The 13,825-nt window shown below is 40.0% G+C and overlaps 1 protein-coding gene across 4 annotated transcripts in view; it reads right to left on the bottom strand.

Moving 5' to 3' along the window:
* ERICH1 (glutamate rich 1) overlaps positions 1–13,825 on the bottom strand; it is an 85,590-nt gene that overhangs the window by 62,460 nt on the left and 9,305 nt on the right. For all 4 annotated transcript variants that reach the window (XR_006166426.1, XR_006166427.1, XR_006166425.1 and 1 more), the window contains exon 2: positions 3,688–3,882. Coding sequence is in view for 1 of the 4 variants with exons in the window: in XM_042803188.1 (XP_042659122.1) it covers positions 3,688–3,882 (195 nt within the window). In the remaining 3 variants the exon portion in view is untranslated. The remainder of the gene's footprint in view (positions 1–3,687; positions 3,883–13,825) is intronic.

The following is a 13,825-nucleotide window of genomic DNA, read 5'->3' as shown; positions in this document are numbered from 1 at the left end:
CCCTAATTTTCTTACATCTTCTGAAATTAAGAACTATAGGTCTTGTAATGGAAGAATTAAGGGGAGAAACATTTAGAAAGTCTTATCCAGTTGTCCTGGAGGTGGGCAGGAACTCTATTTTGGTTACACTAATTTTTTCACTGAGTATGTTGGTAGAATAGGGGGAAAAAAAAATCTGATTCAGGATGACTAAAATCCAAAGGGAAGGTAAATCTTAGTACGCCTTTGAACAGAAATTTTGGCTACAGGCAGGTGGTTGTTTTTTTGTTTTTGGTTTTTTTTTTTTGTTTTTTTTTTTTTTTGTTTTTTTTTTTTTTTGTTTTTTTTTTTTTTTTTTTTTTGTTTTTGTTTTTGTTTGTTTGTTTTTTTAATCACTTTTTTTAAAAAAAAACCCAACCATATAACAACCATCACCACCTTCTCTTTTCAGGAGATAAGATACAAGTGACTACCCTCCTTCTTTGGGGTTCAGAAGTATGCCACCTCCACATGTTTTTTCCATCCCTAACAGAACTACCACCTTCCTAAAGAAAATGCAAATACTGTTCAGAAGATCACTCTAAAGTCAAAAAGGATAGCATCCCTCACAAATTCCCTCCAACCTCCAGTTATTCTGGGTTCTATTGCAAGTTTTAGTTACAGAACTATGTGGGGACCTTTAGGGGACAACTTTTTCTGATACTAAATTACTAATCTTCCAAAATTAAATGAGCCCCAGTCATTAACATGGGTCCTGATCTTCTCTATCCTTAAGCATCTCAACTTCAACTTGATCTCAAGAGAGGCATATAAATGCAAATATTTACAGGATATAAAAGTATGATCTTTAAATTTTATGGGAATAAGTCCCTATTGTGCTTCAAGATGCAGACGTTTAAGGCAGTGCTGCAAACTGCATTCCAATAAATATAAGAATTTGGGGGGCCGGGCTAGCTCATGCATATCGGTAATGGTGTTTTCACAATTTGAAAATAACTGTGAAAGACAAGTAGAACATTGTTATGAGTTTTACAGTAAAAGCTGTTATTTAATGCTAGAAAATACTCAGTCAGCTTATTTTTTAAAAAATTCTCAATTTCTTATTGACTGACACTAAATTAAATTTTTGAGCAGATTTTGTAGGACTAAAATGATTATTTTCAAACTAAGAAGGAGTTCATATCTGTACAAAAAAAATTGCTCTCATTTTCCATTGTCCATGTTAGACTACTGCTACTTCAATTATGAGCTGTTTCATAGTTATGCCCATAACCGTCAGTCTACAATAAGTTACATAATATACGATCAAAAATGTCAATCAATGCCTTTCTGTTTTTACTCTTCCAAGACCACACAGTTTATAGATCCAAAACTTACAGCCTACCACTAAGCATGTACTTTCAGTGTCCAATGCCATCAAATCACAACATGTAAATGATTATTCATGCAAAAACCCCTTAAATTTAAATGAAATCACAACCAGAGAAGCATGGTTATCTATTGGTTTCACAGATGGGCAATGGATTTTCTTTTTCTTGAGTTTATCACTATAACCTTCTTCAAGGCTTTTTAAGTAAACATTTGTACAACGTCAATCAAGGCAGAACCCTTTCTGTACTTCCATAGCATTTGCTTGCCTCCAACAGAAAACAAACTCAGTTAGTTTGCTGTTAATTTCAAGAACAGCATTGTTGTTTTGCTGTGAAAAATCTGAAATACAGAACTGTTCTTTTTGCTTCATGTTCTCTTTCCCATATTTTACCTGTATTAGGATTCTGGATCAAAAGCTTTTGTTTCATTAACTTGAAGAACATTGTCTCAGGAACAAGGTATAAACAATCAGAGGAGTTACACATCACAAGGTCAACTAAATTCTCCTTCTCACCTCCCACTTCAGTGGGAGTTTGGACAGGTCTTAGTTTATAAGGAATGGTATAGATTCACTACAAAGGAAGGCATTTTTAGTCTAAGAAATTACTCCATAGTCATACTTACTTAGCACATCTTCATCAAAGAGCCAATAAATAGCCTGTTACCTATTTCAAGAAGACAATTAGTTCCCAGTGCTATTAAATATAATTTTATAAGATAAGCTTAATGCCTTTCAACTTTAGCTGAGCTTTGGCCTTCCTAACTCCATCCCAGCATACTCAGACATCATTTCTACATTTCTCTTGGGTAGCTAATGCCTGCTTTCATGTTCTCTGTATTTCCTTTTTTGTGTTGTAAGGGCCCAGAGCTCACTCTTAGGAGCTCAGCTGCTTGCACTTACAGGCAGCTCTCTGATATTGATCCAGACTGTCGTGAAGAAAGAGCTGCTTATGATAGACCTGTAAGAAGCCACCTCAGCAGGGGATCCCCTCACATTACTCAAGAGCTGCTTTTAAACTGAGGCTTTTAAGCAGCTCCCAGCCTGAGCTTGACTGCAGCCATCCCTGTGCCTGGGCACATACCCCAGCTGACGCACACCTTGACTCACAGGCTTTACTTACTGGCTTGACCTCAGACCTGTCTCGTTACTATTGACTTGACTGGTGTCACTGGACTGTTGGCTGAACCTGGTGACTGTTACCAGACATGCTTGTGCCAGCTAGCCCTCCCTCACCTTCCTCTTGCTGCTCCCCGACACATCCAAGCTCAGTCAGGCGTCTGCCACACTTGCTTAATTTTCTGCATGCCAAAATGAGCCATTCCTGCGCTTTGAGAAGGTTATTCTTGACGATCAACCTGCTCTCCAGAGATCCTTTGCAATTCAGACCAGTATATCGTTTGATCCTACCAAGCAGGTCCTTTAACAAGGCAAACATGTTCTTCTGTAGTACAGGGTTCTAATCCTACTACTCATTTTGGTCACTTCTTTCAGGACTTTAGCCTCCTGCCCCAGACCACATTCACAACTAGTTCTTTGTTTGTAAGTAATAGATCTAGCTGAGCACCTCCTCTACAGAAAGCTTTTTATACTCTCAGGAAACCTGCCTTTTTATTTCAAGTCAGTTTAACAACCTCTTTCAGTTATGGCAAAATTTGGGTTTAGATAAGCTACAACAGAAAGCAATTCCCACTTCTTCTGTACTTACGCACAGAGCCTTTCACCCACAAGTAATACCACAGCTGACTCACTTGGCAACTCCCTCATTTTTCGGCATGGCATCCACATTTTACAATCCACTTGAAAAAGGACATTTACTCACCTGTCAAAAAATTCACATGCCACTTTCACTGCATAAACGTAGAAAATAATGCTCTTTAGCAAGGTACGAACATAGTGCCAGAATTGATAATTGCATTTTGTTGGGTTTATATTCCTCATGGGGCTTCTGTCACATCATGAGGTCAGGAGGAAGTGCTGGATCATATATTCCCACCAATCTTTGTTTGCATCTCCAATAGCTGAGCAGAGTTGTACCAATATAAGCCATTTTCCCCACTGGTCAACTGACATAACACGTAGGACAGTTACAGCTTACACTGAAGTTGTTAGCCACTGCTAAATGCTGCATTCACACATATACACTGAGACTATTTCTTGGCTTTCACAGGACTTACACACTGACCTCAAGTGTTCTAAGTACTAAGTACCACTAGCACCTGTATTCAAATTTGTCTGTTAGTATCAATGGATGAAAAAAAAGTAGACACTATACTGTTCTCAAGTAAAGTAACTATGTTTATAATCATATTATCAGAAAAGGGACTAGGCAGTCTCACCTTGCAATGATTCACCGGGTGTATCAGTTGATGTGCTAGCATCTGCCGATGAACTCTGAACATCATCCAAATTCTTTTCTTTGGATTTTGAGTCCACATTTCTGAGAAATGCCTCCTCTTCTCTATGCGAAGTATGTACAGGAGAAGATGATGAAGTTTCAGCATAGAGTCGTTTCAGTACTTTCCCTATGAACACTGTGGGGTAAGAAAACTTTTTTAAACAGTAAGAAACTGAGTGTTTTAAGACTTTAAAAAAAACAACAGCTAATTGATACAAGATATATTCCCTCATATTCCATGCAACTCTGTCTCGAGTAGTCCCCAGCTCTCAAGGTAAAGCTGAAAATAATATATTAAAGTCCTAAACTTGAGTCAGAAAAGCAGCTTTAAAACCCCAGAGTTCACCAGCAAGATTAAAGTCTTCTGTTTGACTACATTTTGAAAATAAAGTAATACAGTACATATACAGACTACACACACATTAATTTTTTAAATTTCTTTTGAAACAAGTATCTTCCCACACAAGTGTTTTAAAGCTGCTCAAAATGAAGGTCTCTTCTGGCACAGAGGCATTGCAATTGAATCACTCATTAAAATTGGTAAGCTACAACTATTTAATCACATAAAAAGACCCTAGAAGTAGACAGCAGCAGAAACACATGGTAACCCAATTATTTCTACAGAATTAGCACTATTCTTATACGCCTCTTCCTCTTATGGGCCCCTTTCTGACGACACTGGCAATCTGCTACTAGTTACTCAAATGCAAGCATCATTTGATTAAAGAAAAGAAATATATGCAAATAATCTACTCATCAACAACACTATCATATTTACATGGATGCATGCATATTTCAAATCACTTGAAACTAGAGATTATATTAAAATATAAAGTAATATTAAGAAAGTTATCTATTGTAAAACAACATCACCAGTTTCATGAATTCTATATGGTGAAGCAGATATTGTGGTACAGCGGAAAGAAGGGAAAAAGATATATTTGGAGAAAAATACGTTATCTAAACTCCAATTTTAAATTTAATATACAGTGTATGGACACTATACATGAAACCTGGTGCAGATTCTTAAGGAAATAATTCTGCCAAGAAAAAAAGGACCTACGTTGTTGTAAGAAGAATAGCTTAACAGAACACCATGCTATCATCACATAACTCTCTTCAATAAATTACTTCCTTCACAACTGAAAAAAAAAAAAAAAATCACCTTCACTGAGCTAGGAAATCCTTGAACCACCAGTCTTTGATAAACAAACTCTACCTCCACATGTACTTTGGCAATACACTTCAATTGTGTTGTAAATGACTAACTATGGGGGAGTATGTCTTGTTACAACTTTTTTGACCTCTTACTGGTTTATATGTGATCACTTACTCTTTGCTTGTGCTCAGTCTCTTGACTTATTGGTGACCTTATAAAAGGCTTATGACAAGATGTCAGCCTAAAGAAATACTTGTGCAGAAAGCTTTGCTTATGAAGCCCAGATTTTATTTTTTCTATGCTTATCCATCATTCAGTGACATGAAAAAAAACTGTGACAAGTTGTCAGTGATGTCCCTATCAAGTAACCACAATCCATTTTGCAAGCTATGTGTTAAGGCTTCTGTTCCCAGCATGACAGACATCAACAAGTGACTGCGTATTTTCTTTTCTTAAGGTTCCCTTGCCAGGATATTCTACAGCTAGGAAGGAAATCCACAATTACTCTTCTCAGAGGACAACTAGAGAAAGGAGACAGAAAAAAGCACTGTAATAAGACAAAGTTAACTGCCCTTTACAGATCTCTGACTCTAAAGCAAGTTATCCAAGAAGTTTATCCTGGATCCTTTCCCCGAGTACTGCTACTAACACTACAGCATTTTAATGAACTCCACTAGAGCTGTTACTAAATGTCATGGTTTAACCCCAGTAGGCAGCTAAGTCCCACACAGCTGCTCGCTCACTCCCCACCGCGTGGGACGGGAAATAGAACTGGAAAGATAGAATTGAGACAACTTGTATGTTGAAATTAAGACACTTTAATAGGTACATTAAAAGCTGTGCACATGCAAGCAAAGGAAATCAAGGAATTAATTCACTGCTTCCCACCAGCAGGCAGGTGCTCAGCCATCTCCAGGAAAGCAGGGCTCCATCATGCATAATGGCTACTTGAGAAGACAAAATGCCATCTCTCCAAACATCCTCCCTTCCTCCTCCTTCCCCAAGCTTTTATAGCTGAGCGTGAAGTCATGTAGAGTGGGATATCCCTTGGGTCAGTTGGGGTCAGCTGTCCCAGATATGTCCCCTTCCAACTCCTTATGCACCCCCAGCCCACTCACTGGTGGGGTGGGGTGAAAAGCAAAGGCCTTAACTCTGTGAAAGCACTGCTCAGCAATAAGCAAGACATTGGTGTGTTATCAACACTGTTTTCACCACAAATCAGAAAAACACAGCACCACAGGAGCTGTTATGAAGAAAATTAACTCTAGCACAGCCAAAACCAGTGCACAAATTAACATTCAAGCATTTGCATTGAGGAAACTGTTCTTCTGAAGCAAATGATCATTAAGATACTGATGGATCTATATATGGAAATACATTTTCTCCAAATCTGCTGAGGAGAGCCAGCCTCCTCATACAGTGGATTTTATGCTCTCCATCTTGAAATGTGATTTCTCTAGTCATCTGTTCTGTTGCCCCCACAAAAAATGACTTCACTCTTTCTCTTTCCTTTTTAAAATACAGAGATTATACTCACACTAGCATTGCTTCAGAAATCAATACAAGACCAGTTCTGACACAGTCATTCCTTCTCAATCACATAGGGCTCCCCCCATCTCCAATACCTAACTTGAGAAAGCTGAAACAATGCCTTCCTTGGGAGGCTGTGAATACCGAGGAAAGTATTCTTTAACAAAAATCTCCCTTGCTTAGAAAGAAATATCTAGTGATAGATTTACTTCAGCGAAGATGTGGTTTAGCTGCCAACACCAAAGCAGCACCCAATCTTACAGGCTGGAGACTTCAGCAGACATGGGAAGAGGCAGCTGGGTGCAGAGTGGGGGAGTTCCTTGTTGCCTGCAAAGCTTTCACACCTGTGTCAGCACATCTCAGCACTGCAGAGTCCTCTGAAGATGACTAGTAATTCTCAATAACCACAACAGAATGGAAGTGTCACAGCAGTGACATCTAGGCATGACAAGGTCCCTGTTTGGAACCTAATGTACTTCAGGCTTTCTGAAGACAGCAGGAAGCAGTGTATCCCAGCAGTACGCCTTCCTTGAGAGAATGAAGAAGGTGGTTATCACTAGAGAGCAGCTGAAAAAATTGACTGATTTAGTCTGAACTATTTGGAATCCTAAGTATATTCTAGCCTGAAGAAAAAAAAAAATAAAATCTGCCTGCAGCCCAAAACTTTTTGAACAAGTTTGTCCTATGTATCAATGAACAAGGAAATTAGGCTCTGAGGAATATCCTGCCATACTCAGCAGCTTTACTTGCTCCAGAGAAGCACTCTGCTTTGCAGTTAGGAGTCTGAGCTGAGCTATCAAAACATTTTTCAGATGACAGGATGCTCTTTCCTCGGGGTTTTATTGCTGCAATTACTTAAAAAAGTTATCCTGTGATACCCATGACCATTGGCTTTACTGCAGGAGGTTGGTCTGGCCTGATACTACAGAGCAGTTTTTCTTCCCTATTCAAAACTCTCCTTAACTTGATGTCTTTGGCACTACACAGCATCAGAGATCAGTCCATCTGGTAAGAACTACTCAAACCCTTAAAAATAACTACCCCTTAACAGGAGATTACCAATATAGAAAATTAGAAAATTCAAGGAAAAGTATCGACCACCAGAGACATATCTAACCTATCAGAGTTCCAAAACGAGATCTGACTTGCTCTCGCCATATCTGTAGCATAGCCAAGTACATATAGTTATTTCTTGCTGTTGTCTTCCAGTCAACATAACTGATGGAGGATCTATACAGATTCATGTGGTCTTTCAGTAGACCAGTCTGGAAACACTTTTCCACTTTCCACTGCAGACTGATGTCTCTAAACAAGCATATGTAATTTTGAGATGCGCTTTTAAAAGATCTCAAGCAAAGACAAGGAAGACCACAGAAAGATGAGGGATGCACTATCCGGAGTCAGAACCAACAGAAATTGCCACATTTAAATACAGCATTAATGCACAAGGTACAAGGGAATGAATTTAATATATTCTACTGAGTATGTTTTTGAGGACATTCTTGAAAGTTGTATTCACATATTACAAAACCTAGTGTTCCAGTCTGGAAGAGAAAAAATAGTTTGAGGGGAATTATCTCTGGAACTGAGCCTGTAATCAAACAGGAAAGAAATGTGAACAGCAATAAGAAGCCAATTACAAAGTAAAAAAGGGAAGCCTTGTTCCACAGACTACTGCAAATACATATCTCCTCTTAGAACAAAGCAGTCTCTGGAACTAACTAATGAGAAACTGGAAGTGAGAGAGGAAAGCAGATAAGCTAAGAGGTTTAGGGGCCAGGAATGGTAGTGATGTGGATGCAGCTGAAAGCAACACAGAATATTTGTTAGCATTAGCTCTGCATTGCTTTCAACTGTCCTTACTTCCCTACAAAATCTGGGACAGCAGATAGTAGTCCAAGGAGTTTTATAGGGCATAGACCAGTCAAGAATTAATGAAAGGAAGACTTCAGTTCACCCAATCCATTGTAAGTCGTTAAAAACTACCGCAGTAGCTTACCATGGCTCTATTTCCCTGACGTATAATTGATAGCTCATTACTCCCAACCTACCGAAGACTAAAGATGCTTTCTGAGTTCTATATGGAATATATTCTGCAGAGTGAAGGAAAATTTCCCCATAGCTATACGTTACTGAAGGAAGACATAGCTCTGAACACCTGGTCACACAAGGACAACTGGAGGAAGCTCTCAGCCTCTACGTTAGATGAACGTGGCCCAGGCATCACCGTATTTCAGAGTTCTGTGTTACCATAGCAGACTGAGTTGCCATTTTAGTTCAGAGCAGCGTGTGGAAAGATATTTCCATTGCTGATGTCTCCGGAGTCCAAACAGAAATGCAAACAGAACTGCAAAGAAGCGCTTGCCATATTTTGTGTGCTCTTTCACCTCCAGGAGTCTAACAGGACTTTAACACTGCAATGGAGAGATTCTTTATGGTGTGAGATGTACAGTGTTGAAAAGAAGACACTGAAGGTGAGTGAAGCATTAGACTTTTTATAATCATCAACTAAAGGCGATTGTGTTCTGAATCTACCTGGATTTACCAGGCATCAGACTGTGTATATGCACACAGTGGGGTCAGGGAAGAGTTGTGCATGCCACACCAGCTTTGTGGAATAGATAGAAAACAATTCAAGATTAGACAAAGGAAACTTCACAATGTTAGAGCTAGGCATACAGCCAAAATGAGGTACTGCACAGTAATAATATTAACAGAAATACCTGGCTCAAATCCTAAAGGTTTAAAGAAAGTCTTTGCTCTTTTGCTGTAGGGGAAGACCTGGCTACAAAGACACTGCGTCTGTTAACAAGGTTATAAAGATTAAAGAGAGAAATAAAACCCTACAGACTTTTTCCCGTCTGGGGTTGGGGAGGCTCCACACTTAGAGGGACAAGCAAATATTCCTAAATGAAGATTACTAAAGCTGGAAGTGACTACAGATGAAAACATGTGTGTTTAATCAACCGTGAGAGAGACTGAGCCACTATTGTGATGGAGGTCAGGTACAATGACAATGTGATCCAAGACCCTATCGGGCCAAGTATTTTTTAACCTGAGACAGGAAAATAAACTACATTAATATATGAATCTAGAGAGATGTCACTGAAAACCTTGTACAGCCTTAATTCTGCTACGTACAAACCAGCTGAATTCAGATTTGAGTTCAAGAGAGTTCAAACCTGAGAAAGGAATTTTTACAATAACCAAGAAGACCCAGAAGAACAAGGAGAGCTTGGGCTGCTCCAGATAAGTAAATAAATGCCAAAAGAATTCTAAGCAAGCAGTGAGAAGATATTTGTAGCTCAAGGATAAGATTGCATTAGATCATGTCACAAAAATATTAGAGACTAATCATAAAGGAGAATTGCCAATCTCAATGAACTGATGAGCATCTAGAAGTATTGTAACATTCTTCTAGTTCAAGAGAAAATAAAACAACGTAGTTAGAGAAGTCTCTGATGTTGAGCTCTAACTCCTGTAAGTGCTTCAGGGCTGACTGCAAACAGAAAGGACTAGAACCAACTGCACTGAAGACAGCTTTTAATACTATAATCTTCATCGGTCACTCCAGGGTTCCTTACATCTGGTTACTGACATGTATGCAAACTAAGCCAGACATCAGAGGTATGTGATCATATTGGATCATTTTATTTGTTAAAAGGAAACAGACAAAATTTATCTTAGTGATTACAAAGGTCATCAAGGAAAGAAAAGTTTTCCTAACATAATGGTGGATCTATTACACAGAACGGATTTTGGATTCATTAAATGTATGAAAGATTTAGACCAACAAGAGGTCTAAAACAAGTCTCTGAAGTTAAAACTAGCAAAGGGAGATATCACATGTCAAACAATACCAGATAAATTGCCTTTTATCGGGTACACTAATGGTAGACCAGACAGACTTTCCTAAAGAAAGAATAAGTTATTAGTTACACCCACTGCATGGCTGTTGCTTTTTTAAAAGGGTAAAAACCACATAACATCTTAGCATAGTAAACAAGATCCTGAACTTTGCTTACTACTTTAGCCGTACCTAAGGCACAGTCACATTTAAAGGCAGTACATAAAAATGCATATACACAACTCATTTAGAGCATTAGGATGAGATTTTGCTCGTCTTCCTCACAGAAATCCTATTGACACTGTTTTCCACTTAAAGAAAAGGAAGTGTAATTTGGCTTATAGTAGTGTAAATAACAGTTGAAAAAGCCAACAATGGAATAATTTAATCTGTAGTGCCACTGTACTTTCATTCAAAATATAATTATATTTAAACACGTGAACATTCTTCACAGCATTATTAAGAGCCTACGCCATTTTACAGTGAAGTACATGGCTTCTGTGTACTTCTACAGCTTCACAAATCACTGTGGTCTTGCATCCAAGGTGTAGAGAGCTGTAAACCCAAGATGAAGAGAGCACTTGGTGTATTTCTGCAGTTAGAATAGCACATTTCAGTTGGACAGACCTACAACAATCACCTAGTCCAACTGCATGGAAGTTTTCAGTAGAAAACTTAAATTCTAATAGACCTAAAAATGTGACAAGTTTACATATGCTAGTCTTGTCTTCTAAGTAAGTTTTCTATTCAGATTTCAAAAGTGAAAGAAATTCACTTTCCAGCTGAAAACATGCAACACTATCAAAATACCCAGGCTGTAATAGAAAGCACTGAATGTTCTGTGACATGAGCTGAAGCAACACCAGAAGATGCAGCTTTCCAGGAATTCTTCAGTGACAAAAAGGAACCAGTGTTTTCAAAAGTGGGAACAAGTTGCAATAGGCACCAAACTAGTTCCATGGCTAATTCTTGACAACTCATGTGTGAAAATAGTGAAGTACAAATACATCAGAAAACTAAAAAAGCACCAGGACTCTACAGTTTGACATGACATAACATAAACAAAACAAAGTGTAACTCCAAGAAATAGAGTGCAGAACACATGCTGGCTAGTGATACAAATTGTGAACATCCAGGATCTTTCTAACACCACTTTGTGAGAAGAGTAAAAAGCCTCCTTCAAATAAATGCATTTTTTGGCACCTATGTATTAAACCGACACCACTAAGTTTCTTATGTACATAAGCAGACTACTCACAAACACAGATGTGCCAACTCTGGAATAGCACTGGGGATTTATAAAGGTGAGGTTGACAGCATGATGTAAAACTCTGTTAAGACTACAGACTGTAACAGATGTATGCTGAATAACTAAACAAATAAAGTTCTGAACATCAGAAGTGTTCCTGTCCAGCTGAGTGTAGGAGGAAACAGTTTCCTCAAAAACATTTCTGTGGAGAATGCTTGCGAGGTACTTTTGGCTACTTGCCATACATACTGTAAGCACCCCCACCATGTTTCTCAATTGGTTCCCTTCTGCCTACTCAAATGCAACTTTGGCAGCAGGAACAAAGTAAGTGGCATCAAGAGCACCGAATACATTTGAACCCTGTGAAGCTTGCGAGTTGCCTTACTTGGTCTCTTGCTCCTACAAACAGAAGTTTCCAAAAAGGGAAGAGTCAAGAATTTCTTCTGAAACCATCCCATGTGTAAGATGTGTTAACATGCTATTTCGGCTACAGCAGAAGAGAAGATAGTGCAGCAGAACAGAAGAGTGTGGAAAGAGCAAACAGAATGATAATCCACATGCAGAACATATGGACAAGGCTTCATTAAAACGTTCAGTTCATCTCGGTGCAGAATTACTCTCTGATACCCAGAAGGATTTAGATCCTTGAAGTCTCTTATTATGTAAGTATCATATCTCCTGTGAAGGTCAAGACAGGACAGTTACTTTACAGCGTTGTCATAAAAATCACAGAACCATTAAGGTTGGAAGAAACCTCTGGACATCATCTAGTCTAATCCAAATGTTCAGAGTAGGATCAACTAGAGCAGATTGCTTAGAGCTTGCCTAGTTGAGTATAACAATCCCATTGCCTCGATAATCTCCTCTTCCCTAATAACTGCTAGACAGTCAATGCCTGACCAGAGATGATCAAGGGGACCACCTGAGAAAGACTGGCTCTTGAAAGAGCATGGCAGGTGCACCTGCTCCCATAAAGACTGAAACTTATTGTCTGCTGAAAGGAAAGAGTTAAAACTAGAAGTCATGTTTTGAGGGTCGAGCTGCCCAGCTGCATGATGACTGTGGTCATACATACACCTCCATCCTCAGTAGAGGGACAGAAAAGGCAAGGCCCCTCAGTCAACAAACAAGGCCCTCAGCTAAGGAAATGCCTTGGTCAAGAGAAACTTCTAGACCATTGACCATGTAACTGTCATGGTTTGAGCCCAGAGGGCAACTGAGCACCACGAAGACACTCACTCATCCCTTCCCCTCTCAGGAATGGGAAGGAGAAAATAAAGTAAAAGGCTCAGAAATTGAGATAAGGACAGAGACGGGTGACTCACCCATTACAGTCAAGGGCAAAAGACAGACTCTTTAGGGGAAGATAAAAAAAGAACTGTAATTTTAATTCAAATGCTAACAGAAACAACACTTAACAAAGTGGGATAGTGAGAAGTGCCACCACATCCAAAACCACCTCCCCCACCCCTCCCTCTTTCCTGGGCTCAGCTCTGCTCCTGATCTCTCCACCTCCTCTCCCAGCAGCTCATGGGGCAGGGCATGGGGGTTACACCCAGCTCACTGCTCCTTCCTTCTCAGGAGGTGGGGTGAACACCACACATTCCTCCCCTGTTCCACATGGCTCCCCTCTCATGGGAGACGGTTCTCCATGAACCTTATCCACAGCGAGTTCTCCCCATGGAATGCAGCCGTTCCTGCGACGATCCAGTGTGGGTCACCCCTGCATGCTGCAGTCCTCACAGTGTGGAACTACAAGAGTGCAGGGCTGCTTCTCCTCTGAGTCCCAGCTTCCTTTAAGTGCAGCCACCTGCTCCAATGTGGTCTCCTCCACAGGCTTTGGGTCAGCCTCTTCTCCATCATGGACCTCCATGGGTGACCGGGGGGTGGCCCTGCTGTCTCCCCACAGGAGACTTGGGGGCTCTTTGCTCCAGCATACCTCACCTCCTCCTCTTCCTTCCCTCCGCTGACCTGAGTGTTTGAATAGGTGTCCTTCTCATAACTCCTCCTCACAAGTCTAAACTCCCTCTCAGGTTCCCCTTCTTAAATACATTATTGCAGAGGTGCAGCCACCATCAATAATTGGCTCAGCCCTCCTGGCCACAGGTGGGTCTAACTTGGAGCTGGGGGAACTGAGAAGCTTCTCACACAGGCCACTGCTGTGGCCCCCTCCCCAGCTACCAAAAACCTCACCACTCAAACCCAGCATGGTGACCACAGAGAAGATTCAACCAGGGTGTAAATGGGAGTCTCATTGGAGGACAAATTGAGCCAGTCCTCTGCAGGTCTGCAGT

Source organism: Tyto alba, unplaced genomic scaffold, assembly GCF_018691265.1.
Source record: "Tyto alba isolate M040663 unplaced genomic scaffold, T.alba_DEE_v4.0 Super-Scaffold_40, whole genome shotgun sequence".
Taxonomy (NCBI): domain Eukaryota; kingdom Metazoa; phylum Chordata; class Aves; order Strigiformes; family Tytonidae; genus Tyto; species Tyto alba.
The sequence above is the reverse complement of the archived record's forward strand: the minus strand, read 5'-3'. Positions and strand labels throughout refer to the sequence as shown.